Genomic DNA, 18,053 nt, shown 5'->3' with positions numbered 1-18,053 from the left:
GGTCATGAATGACACATTTCTGGCAATTGCATTCTTGTTGGTTGAAACAATTTTCCTGTATCTGTGTGCTTAAACATTCAGTTCATCGAATGTAATTGAGAATACACTAGACTTCTTCTCAGGGTATCTTCAAAATCTCACTTATGGCTTCATTTCACACACAGTGTGTGTGGTTACGTACCAAAATATCGAACAAGCTAGCATTTCTGTGAGAGAAATGAAAGGAAACGTTTGTTCTTGGTCAGTAATCACTTCTACTGCTGTGCGAACTGTAAGGTCCAGGGATCAAGGTTCACGACCTTCTGTAAAGTTCATCAGTCTCAGTTTATTACCCGTGATACAAATGTTTGTTAGTAGGGCAGGGGGTACCGAAACATCCAAGCAACATGACCCCAGATCAACCTCCCAAATTTTACTGGACATCCTTAGAAAATGAGTATTAAATTTACCAACATTTGTAAAAATGAATGCAACAACATGAAAGTAATTTTGTTTCGCCTTTATTAAAAGATTTGATTTCTATAAAGTTTCATGTAAAAAGCAGCTATGGTTCCTTCACATATATTGCTTGATTCACATTACATTGTCTGATTGCCCTTTTGTGCTTAATGTTATACTGTTGCAAGTTTTAATGGGTATAAACCAAAGCCACTGACTACTGGAAGCAAAAGCACTTTTTGAACAGAGGCCTTTCTAAAGCAATTAAGTAACTCCTTGTTGTTCACATTGTTGACCACATGCTGTTGCATGTGGTAACAGATATCTATTGAGGGAAAATAAATACATAAATAAATAATCAGATACGTACTGGCGGGGGTTGAAATCTTAAGTTTGAACCTTTGGTGATCTATTTACAGAATACCCTTACAAAGTAATACATAAAAGCACCATTTGCCTCAATAGGAAGGGCCTTGTTTGATGGACGTCAAACGGCCCCTTTCCCCAGCAAGGAATGGGAGACCCCCATCTTATCTAAAAAGATTGCTGGACCATGTGGGGACTTCAGATGCAGTTTGTGGATGGTGTGGGGGGGCGTGAGCCCCCTTTTCCAGTAGTAGACTTGGAGCTCTACTCTGCTTTCTTGGACTTCCTCTTGCGGGTGCCTTCGCTCAGCTCCTCCTTGGATTTGACTGGCGAGGAAGGAGGGGGAGGGGCCGGAGCGTGGTGATCCTCCTCAGCGCCACCCAGGGCGGAGCCAAAGAGCAGGTAGCAGACCCAGGACTCGATGAGGGCGAAGGGAGAGCCATGGGAGTGGCGGGCTGTCATGAACACCTGGGAAAGAAATAACAAGAAAAATGCAAGCCATTCCACATACGTTCCATGTATTTCATCACCCCTTTGGTTGTAGAGAGTATATACATGGACATAGACCTCTATCAAGTCTACTAGAGTTCAGCAGATAGTCGTGTGTTGTTAATATATTTAGGGGACTTAAATTTCCTGTGAAAAAAGGACCTACCTTGGAAGCAGCCATGAAGAGAGTGAAAGCACAGATAAGGGTGGCCTTGGACACAGGAAGCAAGTTTGTCTCTTGAAGTGTGAACAGAATGGCTCCATACAGGCTGGCTTTAGTAGGGCTGGAGAGAGAAATGAACACTGGGTTGATCCCAAAACTCACTGAAAACATTTACATCTGAGAGCACATTGATATTGCCTGCTTAAAGGGATAGTTCACTCAATATTACTAATAACTTCACCTAATCTGTTGACATGAGTTGTGATTCAGTGTTTAATAAAAGGTTGCAGGGATGTCAGTCTTTGCTTCAGCATATACTATATGTAGTATATGTATGCAGTATACACAAATAGTTTTTGAACCCTACCTTTTCTTAAAAATATAGCCATTAATTATTGCTGGGAGCAGCTTTTGTAACAAGCCATCTCTAACACCCCATGCTTGAGCAGACAGCGACAAATAACCAAAGCAAACATCAAGCCTAACGCCTTCAGGGGAAACACACTCACAATGACATGTTCAGGATTTCATTGGTCTCAGGCTTCCACACACCACGCAGCAGTTGCTCAAAATTTGACATGAGAGCCACTCCTGACCCTGTGAGGATATAAATAGAAAGTAAAATTTATTAGGACAAAGGTCTGCCACTCGCTTCACTGGTCTTATCTGGGGTTTGCCTTTCTCGCCCCATCCCCCCCTTTTAAAAAGTAGAACCATCACGAGGCACAAGCTAATCTTTGCAGCTGTGATCATGGGGATTCCTGTTTTAAGATACCAACCTTTTACATAGCCTACAATCACCATGATGATCCAGCCGTGGTGGTAAGCATGATGGGCATGGTGCACACCTGCTGCAATCTTACGAGTGCGAACCACTTCCTTCAGTGCCACCAACACCAGTTTGACAGGCAGGAAAGCCACACACTTGTAAAAGAGGTTCAATGGGCAGTAAAAGATGAGGTACCTGATGAATTGAGAGAGTGACAGAGAGAGAGAGAGAGAGAGAGAGAAAGAGAGAGAGAGAGAGGGAGAGAGAGAGAGGGAGAGGAAAGAAAGAAAGTGGAAAAAAGAGATATTGAAAGGGGGGAGGAAATTGTATTAAGCTACTTGTTTCAGTGACTATTTTTTCTTGTGTTTTGCTACTTGGTTCAATGGAATTCACTCACAACTTTGAAAAGGAGCTTACCAGACAAATGAGGCAAGAAGGATGTGATTGTTGTGTTGGAAGTAGTCGAGGGGACAGCCTCCAAGCATGATGTCGGCTAAGATGTAGCTACCAAAACAGTAGAGCATAGCACAGAGCCAAGAGACCACGGGGCTCTTGCGAGACACCTCCACTGACCCTGCAGAACACGAATTCCGTTTGACTTTTGTACATCAAACTCTTTGTGACACACAAGATGTTTTTTGTTGTTGACTGTGACATTTCATATGTACTATATTTTCTAGAAACCGTAGGTATTTACAGTTAATTTTCAGCTAAACAGACCTCTTCACAATATCTTATCATGATGGAAACATGTCCAAGTGTATGTATTGTGGTGGAAGAGGACATATTGTATCTAGACAACTACTACAATACAAGTTTTACTATAACGGAACATCCCAGAGTAAATCTGGATCTATGAGTCACAACCCAGTGTGCCAGATCTGTAAGATCCCCAAGAACAGGTGGGATTTGGGGTCGAGGAATGATTAGCTGGAGGGCTGACAGAAAACTGATCTCAAGAAATGTGACCTAAAAATAAATCTTGCTGTATTGCTTTTCCTGCCTCGCAACTGTCAGGTCTGGCTTAAACTTTGACCCGCACACACTCCCCTTTATTCAAATCGATTAAATGGTTTTCATTAAACAGCTTGAACCAGGAAGTCTACTGAAAGAGACACATGCATGCAGAACAATAGCTAAGAGAATTTAAATCTGACATTTAAAACGGGCACTGGTCTATTTGTGTGATTGGACAGCTAGCTGGGAGCAACCCCTGGTTTGTTTCCTTTTACAAACAAGTATGTAGTTTGATACATAGATTGGTAGTATTTGTCCATACATTTAATTTGATCAAGAATCCCTACATCTTAAAGTTCATGACCATTTGCTAATAGAGCACTTTCTTAAGTTGATCAACATTAACAAAAGTAAGAAAATATACATAAACTCTAAAGACTAGGCTATAATATGATGTGGTCGATGAACATGCATGCTCTGAAGCATGGCAAATGCCATGAAGCTCACTGACAGCTAAATAAAGACATTCTATTTATTGCTTGGTGGCCAAAGCTTTTGGTATGCACAGACTTTCTCTCAGATTTCATTTCTGAGACTCCATCGATAAAATAAGGGGTTAAGTGTTAGAAAATGTGAGGCATTCAAGAAAGCTGATTAAGACGAACTATTGAGATTATTTATTTATGCGCAATCTTAATGGGCAAGTTAGATGAAAAGTTTCAACTGCAATATTTGGTCTTCAAATGAAACGTCAAAAGGCATAATTTGATATTAGATCTTGGCATCTTCACATATAGGTCAGATCGTTGGCTTGAGTGCATGAATAGTTCTATTTGATTTAGAAGATTTCAGCACACAGGTTGTTGTCTTTTGATTTGGTCACGTATAAGTAGCTCATCCCATTTGTCCTGATTATCGACTACTTAAAATGTCTGCTAAAATGTAGGCTGCAGGCTTCATTAGCCTATTATTATCATAAAAAGGTTAAATGACACAGAGATTAAATGTCCCACTAACCTGGTTCATACTTGAGGTAGAGTATGGATACGATGTAATAAGCAACATCAAAAACTGGAAACATTCCCATTTTAGAAAAAGATTGGGCTAAATCGCCCAGGTGCAGGCCTTCCAACACATCCATGTTTCGAGATTTAAAATATTACCGCATGTATTTTTTTGACACTGCGCAATTAGAATGGCCCTTGCCCGGCGACTCGCCACGACGTCCCCTGTCTTCACGAGTAAAAACTCTGACACTCTAGCCTTCCTATTAATACACCTCATCTGCACACCCTTATAATTTGTTCTCGTCCGAGCGTTTTTTCTGTGCCAACTGCTCTTTGACCGATCCATTAAACTCGTCAACCGACTCTTCACATGCAGTCGGAAAAATGTCCGGTTTCAAATAATAAATTTACCACGAAAGTGGGAAACTATATTTCACCAATATTTCATTAAATATAACAAAGGTGTTCAGAATATAACAGGCAGCGTCGAGATGCGCATGTCCGTAGCGCAACTGATTGGCCTGCGTAGATCTGAATGTAGAGCGATAATACAATCTTGAATTGTAAAATGATTAGATGACACCAACATCAACAAAAATAAATACTTTAACTTTTCTATTAGGTTTCTATAAGGTGCAAGTAAAGGACAATTCCTAACCTATTAAAAAATACATAGGCCTATAGGATTAACAACAGTCATTTTAGATGTCTAGTAGGAATAGGCCTAATACACACAGTTTTTTGGGATCAGGCTAGATGAAATCTGACACAAAATGTATTTATATTTCATGTAGGCCCATATATATTTCATGTAGACTATGTTTCATGTAGACTATGTTTCATGTAGCCTATGTTTCATGTAGACTTTGTTTCATGTAGCATATGTTTCATGTAGACTACTAGAACTAAGTTCTATCTTTGTTGTCCTCTTTGTCGCATCCACAAGTTATTTGGTCAATTATGTCGTGTCATTTGTATGGTCATGTGGCAGTCGACTCGTGAAAAAATGATTTGTTTACTCCGTTGGACGCCTAGAGCTGACAAAAATCGAATACGTTGTACTATTCTGATTTTACCAAACTGCACTTCCAGGAAGAATGTTTTTGCTGAACATATCGGCTTCCTCATGTAACGCTTAACCAGAAGGCTCAGACGAGCACCAGAATACTGCACTCCTATTGGTCAAAGCAAAACAAACCCAACTGCTATTTGTCAATTTTTGACTACGTTTGCGTATACGGAAGTGCTATTAAGTGTCTGGGTCTGATGGTGTCAAAATGATTGGGGATTTCTTGATTTTTGGGTAATATTTGCGATCTTTTGTGTGAAAATTGGTTGACGAGCTTGTTACCTCAATGAAAATGATCCCTCTTTAACGACCTAACCTATGATTACGTTAGTCATATCGTTTTGCTAACCAGCTATTGAACATGTTAGCCACATTCTATCTAGGTTAGCGAATATTGTTGTCATCTTTTGGTTTGTCAACAACATAGGGAGTGTTCTAGTTAGATATTATTGAACTGTGTAAAATATACTTATTTTTTGACAATGTATTCATTTGAAGGACCCTGCTCATGAACGCTGGTGCTGTGTTAAACTTTAAGCTGTGAGTAGCCTGGTGTTTTTATTCTTTCATCTATCTGGCTTTAAATGATCAGGTTGGAAATAAAACAGTTGGGATTTTGTTGCTTCTTGCAGGAAGAGAAAGGACACGGTCAGTCACGGATTTGGAGATGAACCTAGAAGACCAACGACAGGTGTGGTATGATTGTTTAATGGGATTGTATGTAACATGTTGTACCTTCTCTAAATTATACAATCTCCAGGTGACAACATCAGGGAGTTCCTACTCAGTCTACGATACTTTCGGATCTTCATTGCATCATGGAATATCTTTATGATGTTTTGCATGATTGTGTAAGTATCTGTTATTGACATTGGATTTATATTTAATAGTGGCGAGATTTTGCAACTCTTTGAGATAATGGGTTGAATATTTCACTATTTCCAATGCTCATGTTGGTGTGCCTACCAAGTTCTATAGCTGAAGTATGCTGTTTTTAAACTAACGATTCCTGATTTTTTTCAGATTATTTGGATCATGATCTCCTTTACTGACGAGGCTTTCCCAAAAGAGAGACGACACGTCTAAATTACAGATCTATGGTGGGGATTTAATATGTTAAATCGTTCTGTGCATTTTCCTGCTTCATTATTCCCTTGCCTGTTGCTTTGTAATATATCACAGTGCACACACATATATTTGTGGAATTTGTATGTTTAGTCATTTCCTGGACTTCTTATTTGTTACAACTCTGAATAGTCATTAATGCTAACAAAAGGAATGTTAAGTTCCTTTTTGGCTTATTCACAGTCATATCCAAGTTCATAAATTGTATATTTTGTCTTCATGTTCTGAACATATAGGATAATGACAATAATGACCATCTCGTATTGTTTTAGCCTTTTTCCATGCAAAGGCTTATGCAGTCAGACTTAATTGTATAGCCTAAATGCACCAAAGGATACTGTTGCGTTATCCATGGTCCAGTTTTGTATAATAAACTTTAACTCTGAAATCTATATACACTTATGTCTTCCTGTCAGCTTCCATTAAACGCCAAACCAATTTTTTGTATAACATGTTCTGACGGAATTATGATAGTGCCAATAGATATACGCTACACGTGGAACATACATTTGTATTGATCATCCAGTATATTGTATATCTTAAATAAATAAAAGCTCCAGGTCATAGTACTGTGTTCATTGTGCTTTCAAGGCAGTTATGATGTGCGTGGTGCTTTTAGTAAATGCTTCTTTTATTCCTCACTAAGGTGACCGATAAAGCGTTATTTACGTTCCATTGCAGTTTAATCTTCCTTAAAGGTGGGGGTGACGGAAGGAAACCTTGGCAAGTATTTAGTTAGGGACTGTCCAGTTTCCCAAAATGCTTTGAGAGACCGATTCACAAGAACGTATAGAAAATTGGTTGCCAGGTTTAGCACAAGATAAAACATGGTGAAAGACATTAATGGATAAATCAAACCGTAGTCTACTAACGCACAAAACCCAATTTTCATCGAGTCTGGACAACAAATTGTAATGGCAAGATGCCAAACATAAAACATGATCGAATCATGGGTATCTTTATCTGATTTATTCTAATAACCAGTTAAATGTAGCATCGCCTTGTCTGGTTAGTAACAGCGCTACATGATAAGTATATCTCCAACGTAAATTAATATATGTAGATATATACATATGTTAACGTTTTGAACTGACTATGTCGGTAATGCTACCAATAAATGTTGGTACGGCCGGGGGTTTCAGACATTGTTCGCGGGATACCAAACATAGAACCTGGCAACCTTGAGTGTGAGGGAGATACCGATGGTTGAGAAAGGCCAGACCGCAGGCTACTGCCGAGAAGGTAGCCGAACGCATGAGCGTTTGGAGAATCTGTTTCTCTATATATCTTTATCACGCTGAACTTAACAACCGCATGAAGTAACAAGTATGCGCCATGTAAACATGGGGCTTGATTTACGAGCGCATTACCTGTCCATAGGCCTTTAAGTGTCGACGGTCAACCACCCGTCTCTGTCTTTAGAATCTCCTGTCTACTGATCCGCGCCACTGCCAGGCAATGACAGCGGCTACTGCAACTCCGCAGCAGATGAGAGACCGGCTGCTGCAGGCCATCGATGGCCAAAGCAATGTGAGTAGTGAGTAGTTGTGTGAGTCGTGTATGTTGCTGTCTAGCTTTGTCTTTTCTCTCACTCCCCACCATCATGTTTCTCGCAACGAGGTGTTGACTCAAAGTTAGCGGTACTAGCAAGCACTACAACTCGCTGAGGTGAGCTAGCTAAGTTAGCTAGCTAGGCTAGCTGTAGCTAGTGCTAAGAATGCTTTGGCTAACTAAATAATATTACTGGCTTGCAAGGTAGACACCTAGCAGGAATAGTTTATTGACAAGCTAATGATCTTTTAAGTTTACAAATGACTAACATTTCCTGCATAGCAACGTTATTCTGGCTATTTAGCAGCAACAGTAGTGTACTTTCTAACGGACTGTGAGCTTGAAAGCATGTAAGCTAAATTATAGCTAGCTAACGTTAGCTGCCGTGTCGCCATGGTCCTTGTTAGCTAATGATTAGCTAATGTTAACAGGCTAGTTGGTGCCACCTGCAAGGACCTGCCCGTCAACGACACTCTTTAGCACACCAAACACATTTTGTGTACATTTAATTTGACATAAAGCTCCTAAACGTATACATATATTCAAAAGGAGGCAAGTGACTTCTGATAAAGCTGTCAATTGCTTTCGATGCTTAGCTAACTTGTTGGTTACATTCCTATCTGGCTTTGTAGTGTAGTGTAACTGTTTACCCTTCCCCCAATATACTTTGGTATAGACACGGTACCATGTCTTAGCTATATTCAACACAGCTAGCTAGCCAGCAAGCATTAAAAGAATACAGAGCAGAAATCAAAGCTGTATGAGTCATGCCCTAGTGGACATCCAGCTGTTTCATGAAAATGTCGTTCTGACACTCCTGTCTCTTGATAAATATGTTTGACCTGTAAACAAAGATGGACATTTTAACGAAACACATATCTTGCTTGATTTAGGGATATGACACATGTGAGAGCCCAATTGACCAAATGCATTTTGTGCAATTGAACAACTGCACAAGTCCTGACACCATCTCTGCTCTATCCGAAACATGTTAGTAAAAGGCCTAGATCTTGCTAAATTAGAAAGTCATTTTGACATTATGTATTTAACAATGTTTGACTATAATTTCAGGCCTAAGACTAATTATTGAAAATGGTATGAATGTTCAATTTGCATGTGTTGTCATATCGAGTCTGAAACTACAATCGGTTGGCAAACCCAGCATGTGACAGCTGCACATCTGAAAGTTCATTCAAATTCTGCATGAACTCTTAACCTCAAAAGTACTTGAACCGGGGGGTTTTGTAAAGCAATTGAAGTAATGCATAATTTTAACACGAGTCCTTGTGTATTTTCCAGCAGATCTGCAACATGGTGGCCGTCATGGAAGTCATCTCCTATTTGGAGAAATATCCCATTACCAAAGAAACACTGGAGGTAGGGCTGCAGTATGTTTACTTTGTAAACTGATTGTTTGTTAATTGTTGGGAGATTCAAAACCTTCTTTTGAAATTGTTTACAGGAAACCCGTCTAGGCAAACTAATCAATGACGTAAGGAAAAAGACGAAGGATGAGGACCTTGCCAAGCGGGCCAAGAAGCTTCTGCGCAACTGGCAAAAGTTAATTGAGCCGGGGCAGAGCGAGGTGTCATCTAAAGGGCACTCAAACATGCCAGGCTCTGCCAATGGTGGCACTTACCCCTGCCGAACAGACATCTCCCCTCCAGCTGCCACTCCACCATCAGGTAAAACGGTCCCTGAGCTCAAGAACAGAAACGACTTCAACAACTGTTACTCTCCCAAAACTGAGAAGTCAGCTAACCGAAAACGGAAAGGGGAGCAGAGGGACGGACAGCACTTGCCAGTGAAAATTCCAAAAACAACTGCCAACGACAAAGTGCACAACTCTTCACGACCAACCAATGGAATCATAGGTGGGCCGGAGGCTTTTACGGACACGTTCGATGTTCCGTCGGACAAAGATATTGTCGCTGAGCATCTTGAGAGCGACAGACTAAACAAAATCCCTGTCAATGCTGTCAAACCTCACCCCAGTTCACAAGGACTTGGCAAACCTCCTAGCACTTCCGCCTTGCTGAAAGCAGCAGTGTTGCAGCAGCAGGCCAGATTGGAGCAGGCTGCCTCGGGAGGAGGGCATTGCCAACCCAAGAGTCCTCGTTCCTCCTCGCATAGTCCTCGAACTTCCAAGCAAGAGTTGGTTGCAAGGCAACCTGCACTCTCTGCGCCCAAAGTATCAACTCTTTCAAGTCCCACTCAGAGCACCACGTTTTCTGGGATGGGGTCCTCTCCTTTGCCTTCTCCACAGCCTTTAACCCAGTGTGTCCAGGTATCACACCCAGATAGGCCTCCCGTTGCTGAGTCCTCCTTTCACTGGGAAGGACTGGCAGACTCAGACCCACACCTTCAGCACAGCAATCGCATATCTAGCTCTCCTGGAGAGACTCTGCACAACTCCAAATTATTGTCACTTAGCAAAGGGGTTAAGATTGAAGATGATGATTCTGTGAACATCACAGGGAAGAAAAAAAGAAATAAATATAGGCCTAGAGACTACACTGTAAACTTAGACGGGCAGCCCACGGAAGAGAGCACAAAACCAGTCAGGTTAAAAGACCGAAGACTTACATTTGACCCTGTAACTGGGCAGATCAAACCATTATCTCATAAAGAGTCATACCAGGAGTCGGAGGTCACACCAGCGCCTGTTCCTCCAGAGCCTCACAGGACCGAACCGCCTAAGCCGAGCCCCTGTCCACAGAATCTCCCTGTTACCCCTAGTCCCTTTCAACAGACCAACTGGAAAGAGTTGTCGAGGAACGAAATTATCCAGTCCTACCTTAACCGACAAAGCAATGTGCTTACGTCTTCTGGGGCTCAAACCCCTGGGGCACACTTTTTCATGACGGAGTACTTAAAACAAGAGGAAGATCATGTGAAAGAGGCCAGGAAAAAGCATACGTTGGCACCGACTATCCTGGATGCACAGTTACCTGGGGTCGACAGAGAGGTTACAAGTGAAGACCTTGTCAGAATACACAAAGAGCACTGGCCTGGGGTTAATGGATGCTATGACACTAAGGACAAGTGGTACAATTGGACAGAGTGCATATCCTTAGACCCACATGGGGATGAGAGCAAGTTGAACATACTACCATACATCTGTCTGGACTGAGAGTTCCTTTCTAAAGAGCGGAAACTAAGTAGCCTCCATGTACCTCAACGAGAGAGCAAGGTTAAGACTATGCAAAGGCAAGTTTTCAGGTAGAGAGCCAGATGTGGTCACTCCTTTGCTGCACTCCTTTGTTGATGTTGGAGAGGCTTCGGGAAGTAGGCCACCAGTCAAGGTAGTGACGGATCAGTGTTGGGTGGGAGGCAGCTCGGCTGTGGGAATCACAGTTCCCTAATTTCCTTTTGTGTGACATGGGTTAGGCTATGCAGTATCTGCCAATGTTTAAAGGTGCCTAGTAACTTGAAGTAAGCAATGTGTTTTGGCGGGTACAGTACAATCTGGCAAGTGAAACAGAACGGTGTGGTTACCATGTATGAACTTATTTATCTTGACTTTTTCTTCTTCACTTTGTTTGTTACATACATGTGCAGAAATGTCATTGAGAAAGAGACCCATTTACTTAGCTCTGCTTGTCGGAAATGGTTAACCTGTGTTCTGCACAAACGTTTTGATTTCTTCCTGCAGTATTATCATTCCATACTGCCATACTGTTTTCTTGCCCCGTGGCCTGAACACCACATTAAAACATCCTGAAAAATTACTTTTGGAAATGTGATCTAGAAGCAGCATTTTCCTTTTCTTTGCCTTTTCCCCACTCATGTTTTTAGTTTGTAAAATATGAATTGAAAGGCAACACAGATAATGCTATACAACATTGCAACTTTGTACTGTGAGGAAAACTGAAAATAAATTGTTTATATGCTGGAAATATACTTGTTACCATTCCTTTAGATATTGTTTGCCTTATGGAAACATATGTTTTCCCTAAAACAGAGCCTTAGTGAATGTACAGAAATTAGCCTTTCATATTCTGTTGAATGCAGAAGAGAAAATATTTGCTACTTAGTCCTTCAATTGGACATGTTGGTATGTGTTAATAAAAAAAAAAAAATGCAGAAATTGTGAGAATGTCTTCAGTGCACTTCATATATATTTTGGTTATCACTCATGTATATCAATGTTCTATCCATGTTTGTCCACTATTTAGTACTTTTATATTGAAAGAAAATGTGTAACGTTTCTCAGGTGTGCCTTAGGTATGTAGGCTGTCTATCATAACATTCAGGTGAGAAACTCTCCATCCATGAGAAACCAGTCAACAAAAGGAGATCTGTAAGGAGGCTTAACCCTTTCTGAAACTAATTGAAACTCATGAAACAGAAATTCCCCCCCAAAAAAGCGTGATGGGGTCAGACCAAATTGTGTATGTAACACACTAACTTTCCGCATGGCTGTCCACACACAAAAAATGTGAACTCAACTGCATCTAATACTATTGACTTTAATATGTAAATCATAGACGCGTAATATAAGCCACAAATATGTTTTCAGTCTAACCAGACTTCTGTGTACTGGGCTGGTACATATCTAGTCGGCCAGTGACGCAACCATCCAATCTAATCGACGTAGCCTACGTTGCTCCACGTCTCAGTCCTGTCCTCACTGCCACACAGCCGGTGACTCCAAACTGGAAGATGGCTGCGGTGGAGCGTCCCCCAGTCAAGGAAGGGGTTCGGATTGCTATGCTATGCGTTTGTTGGTACACAGTTAGTTCAGGTGGCAATGTTGTGAACAAAATCATTTTGAATGGATTCCCGTATCCTGTTACTGTCTCGCTCTTTCATATCTTTTCAATCGTCGTCTTTCTTCCACCGTTGTTGCGGGCATGGGGAGTACCTAAAACAGAAGTACCTCACAGATACTACCGATGGTACATTCTCCCATTAGCTTTTGGGAAATACTTTGCATCTGTTTCAGCCCACTTCAGTATATGGAAGGTACCTGTTTCATATGCACATACTGGTAAGTAGTAGCAGTACATCTCAGTGTAATCTTAGGCCGCCTGAAGAAGCTTGGTTAGCTAGCAGCAGTCCGGCTCAATACTAGCTGTACTAGCTAGCTGTGTCAAACCGTCTGTATTGCTCTGTTGTGTTGTGCTTTGAAACGAGTGAGCGCCAGCTGGACTAGCGGCGACCTCTATTGCTTTCATGTGCTTGGCATTTGAAGGCATGTTTGAGGAATTGCTAATTACTTTAGGCAGGTCGGTTCATTTCATTAAACATGCTACCAAGATCTAGCGGCTAGCGTCTGCTAGCTAACTAGCCAGGTTGGATAGCTAACCTACCTGTTCGGGGGAGGGGCCCAAGCATCTGTTTCATGCCGTGTAACACCTTGTTTCATCTCTCGTGGACTAAAGATCATTTTAGCGCTTGTAGCAGACGATTCTTGACATTAACTGTCTAGTCTTGTTGAAAGTGACAGGAGTTTCTATTTAGTATTTATTAGTTTGATATTTTACCCTCAGCACCCAACCTGACTCACTGCAGTATATTTGCTCGCATTATCGGTTTTACCTATATATATAATGGCGACTATGTAAATATAAACTGCGAACTTTGTGACGTGGCACATGAGAGCTTTAATGCCTTTCTGGTGCAATTTTCATATCTGAAGCTATGTAAACAAACATAACGGCAGTCATACTGTCGTAGAGATCATCCCTCTAACCCTCATATCCTCACCTTGAGTCACAAAGTTCATTCATCAATCTGACACTCTTTCTTTTGTTTGTCCTTTCCTGCAGTCAAAGCCACGATGCCAATATGGGTTGTGTTGTTATCAAGAATTATCATGAAGGAGAAGCAGACAACAAAAGTAAGTAACACCCAGAATGCATTGTGCACTTGTTGGTGTATGTGACTCACCTGCTCTGCCCCATCTGTGGTGATGTGGCACGATGCTGGTGTGGGCAGGTCATATTACTATGAGCTTTGTTGGAAGTAATGTCCTGCCTCCTTGGCAGAATTGGGTAATCTGGTCAGTTCTACTTCCTGTTAAAACTGCTGCTTAATTATTTACGAGAAACTTAGTTTGAGTTTGCTGGATGGGCAACTTCCTACATAGGAGGAACATTTGATCCTATGTGCTATTATAGGACTAAAAATAAAGGTTAGATACTTGTGTCCTCGTTTCAAACATAATTGCATGTAGCCAAACTCTGTTGAATAATGAAATCTAGAAACCAAAGTGTTTTAAAAAGAGATGTAAGTACGATGGAGCTTTAGGGTTACAGATATTAGGACTACAGAGTGTAGGACAGAATAAACTGCCTTTCTACCTACCCAAATGTGGCTGACCCTGACCTGCTTTCCTTTGTGGTGACTCCTGTTGCAGGTGTATGTATCTCTCATTCCTATCATTGGAGGAGTATTGCTGGCCACCGTCACCGAACTGTCCTTTGATATGTTGGGGTTGATCAGTGCTCTGGCTGCCACACTGTGCTTCTCTCTGCAGAATATCTTCTCTAAAAAGGTAAGCCCTTGCCTGGCTTCATTGCATTATAGTCAGAAATGTTGACTCAAGATGAGGGCATCCTACATCAGTTTTTGTATGGTAGAATGTAGGCTGCGGATGCTGTCTGATGGTGTGACTTTAAAAACCTTCAATATACTCGAGTTATTTGATGTATCTTAGAATTCAGTTTGTCAAGTTTTCGCTTTAGCAAAGGTGTTTTATGACTTCCCTCGTTTTCTGTCCCAACTAATTGGATGTCTGTTGTTGCGGCGAGCACAGGACATATTTGTTTTGGCGGTGACCACAACCCGAGGATTCACCATGTATTTCTTTTCAGGTGTTGCGAGATACAAGAATACATCACTTGAGGCTCCTTAACATACTGGGCTTCAATGCAGTCATATTCATGCTTCCTACATGGGTTCTGGTGGACCTCTCATCTTTCCTGGTGGACGGGGATTTGGTAGGTAGACTGCATGGGACATAACATGGGTTTTGATGGAAAGAAGGAAGGCGGAAGAGGATAGAAAGTTAAGAAATTACATTTTGAGTTAAAGTTAAAACTAGGCACCTATGATCCTTGGTTTTCCCGTGTCCTAATTAAAGCTCCATTTGCATATCACTGTGGATACAATGTTCTGTTAAATGAACAAAATGTAAATGTGGTTACTATTCAATAAACATCATCGAATAATCTTGTTTCCTCTGCACCACGACCCTCCAGATGGACATGTCAAACTGGACCGGAACATTCCTCCTCTTACTGGTCAGCGGCTTCTGTAATTTCGCCCAGAACGTGATCGCCTTCAGCATTCTAAACCTGGTCAGCCCCCTGAGTTACGCCGTGGCCAATGCCACCAAGAGGATCATGGTCATCAGCATATCACTTCTGATGCTGAGGAACCCCGTATCTTCCACCAACATCATGGGCATGATGACAGCCATTGTGGGGGTCTTCCTCTACAACAAGGTGAGTGCCTCTGAAGTGAGTGCCTTCTACCTGATACTTTTACTCACATCCGAATCAAAACATTTATTCTTCTACCCATTCCCATGCACGTGGGATCTGCAAGTTTGCAGATTCTTTATATTATTCTATATCTTTCATTTTCTCGTCTCATATTCTAGGTGTTTGTTTATTCTGTATACATTTTTGCGCCTCTAAAAAATGTTCTCGTCTGTTCTGTCTACAGGCGAAATATGACTCGAACCAGGAAGCCAAGAAAAAGCTTCTGCCTGTCTCCAAGCAGGATATGATGTCATTTGATAACTTGGGACTGGATAAGACTCAGCCCAACGGGTCAGTGCCTTTCTCCCAGGGTTCAGAGCTGCAGCACGGCCGCAGCAATGTACTCACTGACCACTTCCAGTACAGCCGACAGGCCTATACGATGAACTACGGTAATAACAACCACCAGTATGTAGTGTAGGTTGGGTTGTCCTCTCCGCCCTCCATGGACATTGTGTGTTGCGTTGTCCCGAAAACCTTCTACAAACCGTCGTCAGAGAAAAGTAGTGCTGTTGAAACGGTGCATTTTCTTTTCCCCTGCTTTTTTTCTTCTTTATTTTTTTTACAGATTGTCTGCAATTCATTGTTTTTTTTTTGTTTTTTTTTTTCAGATCACAAAGTTATCTAGTAATGAACTCAGTTTAGGAGGTTTAGAAATACTTGACAGGTTTTGTTTATGGATCGAACCATTACTTTTTTTGTGTGTGTTTGCAAAGGAAGGGATGTTCTTGTTATTACTGTGAGAGCTCTTAAACGTGGGAATGATTGTGTTTACACCCACAATGACAGTTTCAGAACGAATATGTTGTGCTTAACATATACTGTATATCAAAGACGCTGAATATCCATGTGCATACTGTTTTGTGAATCCGTCTTGACCTCAATTGCCCCAACCATGACCCAAGAATCTCAATGCTGCTGAAATGTCAGTACCCCTGCATTTCTGTCCAAATATTAATTAATATTCTTGGTAGGATGTTTGCTGGTGTACTGAAATGTAGGCCTATGTAATAGTAATGAGGATTTTTATGGAAAGCACTTGTTCCACTAATTATATCAGTTTGCTAGTCCAATGCTACAAAAGTAGATGGGGAAAAACGTTTTTACATAAGATGTACTCTGAGTACATCTTGCGCATTGATTTCATAATTATGTTCTGTCCCTTTTATTTTTAGTTACATTGCTTGACTGCAGAATAGTGCGGAATAGGCCCTCCTAGGTCAAATAATTGCTACAGGAATTCCCAGCTCTTGTATAATGCCGGCTGTGCCCTGGAAAGGCCACACATATTCTCGAATGTTGTCTATGATTCTATCACGTAAGAGCAAGTATGTAACTATTTATAGACGCGTCATAATCCTAATTAAGTTAATGCATGTGATTCATTTTTCGTGCCAATCTTCAGTGGACATCAATGCTGTGTTTATGTGCAACTTTAGATTGAAATGGCCTCATTGACTTTACCCTAACAAGATTGCTTATTTTCTCCCTAAGATTTTCCCACTCTGTTGTCATTGTCACAGTCTAAATTATTTGTTGGGTTTGTTTATTTGAATGTGTTGTGAAATATATTTGTGCAATTTGATCGATCATAGTTTAATTTATGTTGCTCCCACCAGAAGGAGAAGGCCTAATTGTATGTATTGCAATACACATCTGACAACTTTGTTTGGGCTTTAACAAACTTGTCTGGGAACAAAATTTATATTCCTGATGTTTAATTTGCACATAAACTGTTCACATCTACCGTATCGTTCACCGTGTACTGCATAGTACATGTTTGTTTGCACAGACACCGATCTCTTCAAACATTTGTGCCAGGGGATGCTTTTGAGGAAAAATAATTTTTCCTGTACAAAGACTAAAACCAGATTAAATATGAAATAAATGTGTCAAGGTGAATTATTCATTGAGATCTGCAGTCTTAATCTAACCGGTAAAATGGTCTGAAGTTTCGGAAACCATATCAGTTTGTGGCCTGTCTAGACACTGCTGTCATTGTGGGAAGGCAATTGGTCTCGTTGTCCTTTCGGGCATTTAAGTTGGTTTTGTTTGGTTGTTTTTTAATACTTTTTTTTGTACTTCAATCATGAACATGTATTTTTTGAGCGTTTTGAAATAGCAGTCATTTAGAAATGCACATCTTCTAAGCCTCTCGAGTTAAATAACTAGATTTTGCATTGGTATCATTACTTGAAACTTGGTCAGATTCTTTATTGAAAACACTTAAACTAGGAATTAACTTTGTCACTCTTTTAATTGGGTTTGTTTAGATTTACCTGTTGTCTTGACTTGCCAAATGAAAAGAACTGCTCTACCTGAATGAAATGCAGAACATTTAGGTTTTTATTTGACTCATTTTTAGGATTCTTTTTTCATGCAGTAGCACAGTTTTGAACACAATGTGCATTGTGTTTAGTTGAACTTGTACAGTAACATTATTGTCATCTTGAGCTAAAGTTATCTTCAGCTATAGGTAAGAAATGTTGATTGTTTTTTTTGGGACTTGTCTAAGATGCCATTTACTGGAATGTACATTTGGAAGCCTGTTGGTTTGCTTTGTAAAAGTTGTATAAAATCAATTTTGTGTGTTTAAGGATCTTGAGAAACTGATTTTTTACTGAAA

General features: G+C 40.7%; 4 protein-coding genes across 8 annotated transcripts; 3 read left to right on the top strand and 1 right to left on the bottom strand.

The window, feature by feature from the left end:
• Positions 1 to 484: 484 nt before the first annotated feature.
• tmem38a (transmembrane protein 38A) lies at positions 485 to 4,448 on the bottom strand. The gene is made up of 6 exons (XM_084676329.1): positions 4,200 to 4,448; positions 2,643 to 2,799; positions 2,236 to 2,420; positions 1,966 to 2,053; positions 1,460 to 1,577; positions 485 to 1,272 (listed from the first exon to the last, which is right to left on the bottom strand). Exons 1-6 carry the CDS (start codon positions 4,321 to 4,323, stop codon positions 1,069 to 1,071), a joined length of 876 nt encoding a protein of 291 aa, XP_084532455.1. The 5' UTR covers positions 4,324 to 4,448; the 3' UTR covers positions 485 to 1,068.
• A 934-nt stretch (positions 4,449 to 5,382) lies between these two features.
• On the top strand, positions 5,383 to 6,775 carry smim7 (small integral membrane protein 7). Its single transcript, XM_084676094.1, has 5 exons — positions 5,383 to 5,492; positions 5,757 to 5,798; positions 5,891 to 5,949; positions 6,019 to 6,109; positions 6,282 to 6,775. Exons 1-5 carry the CDS (start codon positions 5,467 to 5,469, stop codon positions 6,295 to 6,297), a joined length of 234 nt encoding a protein of 77 aa, XP_084532220.1. The 5' UTR covers positions 5,383 to 5,466; the 3' UTR covers positions 6,298 to 6,775.
• A 775-nt stretch (positions 6,776 to 7,550) lies between these two features.
• LOC146254489 (mediator of RNA polymerase II transcription subunit 26) lies at positions 7,551 to 12,027 on the top strand. 4 transcript variants are annotated; one of them, XM_084676491.1, is made up of 4 exons: positions 7,551 to 7,625; positions 7,806 to 7,913; positions 9,237 to 9,311; positions 9,397 to 12,027. In XM_084676491.1, exons 2-4 carry the CDS (start codon positions 7,842 to 7,844, stop codon positions 11,065 to 11,067), a joined length of 1,818 nt encoding a protein of 605 aa, XP_084532617.1. In that variant the 5' UTR covers positions 7,551 to 7,625; positions 7,806 to 7,841; the 3' UTR covers positions 11,068 to 12,027. The 4 variants fall into 4 exon arrangements, with proteins under 4 accessions (XP_084532617.1, XP_084532615.1, XP_084532616.1 ...); XM_084676489.1 differs by having other exon boundaries at positions 9,234 to 9,311; XM_084676490.1 differs by having other exon boundaries at positions 7,568 to 7,913.
• A 554-nt stretch (positions 12,028 to 12,581) lies between these two features.
• Positions 12,582 to 18,023, top strand: slc35e1 (solute carrier family 35 member E1). Of its 2 annotated transcripts, none has more exons than XM_084676057.1 (6): positions 12,582 to 12,927; positions 13,709 to 13,779; positions 14,299 to 14,436; positions 14,756 to 14,881; positions 15,143 to 15,388; positions 15,612 to 18,023. In XM_084676057.1, the coding sequence occupies exons 1-6, from the start codon at positions 12,600 to 12,602 to the stop codon at positions 15,846 to 15,848; spliced, it is 1,146 nt and encodes a 381-aa protein (XP_084532183.1). In that variant the 5' UTR covers positions 12,582 to 12,599; the 3' UTR covers positions 15,849 to 18,023. The 2 variants fall into 2 exon arrangements, with proteins under 2 accessions (XP_084532183.1, XP_084532181.1); XM_084676055.1 differs by having other exon boundaries at positions 15,143 to 15,403.
• Positions 18,024 to 18,053: the final 30 nt, after the last annotated feature.

The sequence above is a fragment of the Hypomesus nipponensis genome, chromosome 16, assembly GCF_054491055.1.
Source record: "Hypomesus nipponensis isolate SF chromosome 16, ASM5449105v1, whole genome shotgun sequence".
Lineage (NCBI taxonomy): Eukaryota > Metazoa > Chordata > Actinopteri > Osmeriformes > Osmeridae > Hypomesus > Hypomesus nipponensis.
This window is presented reverse-complemented; position numbering and strand designations above follow the sequence as displayed.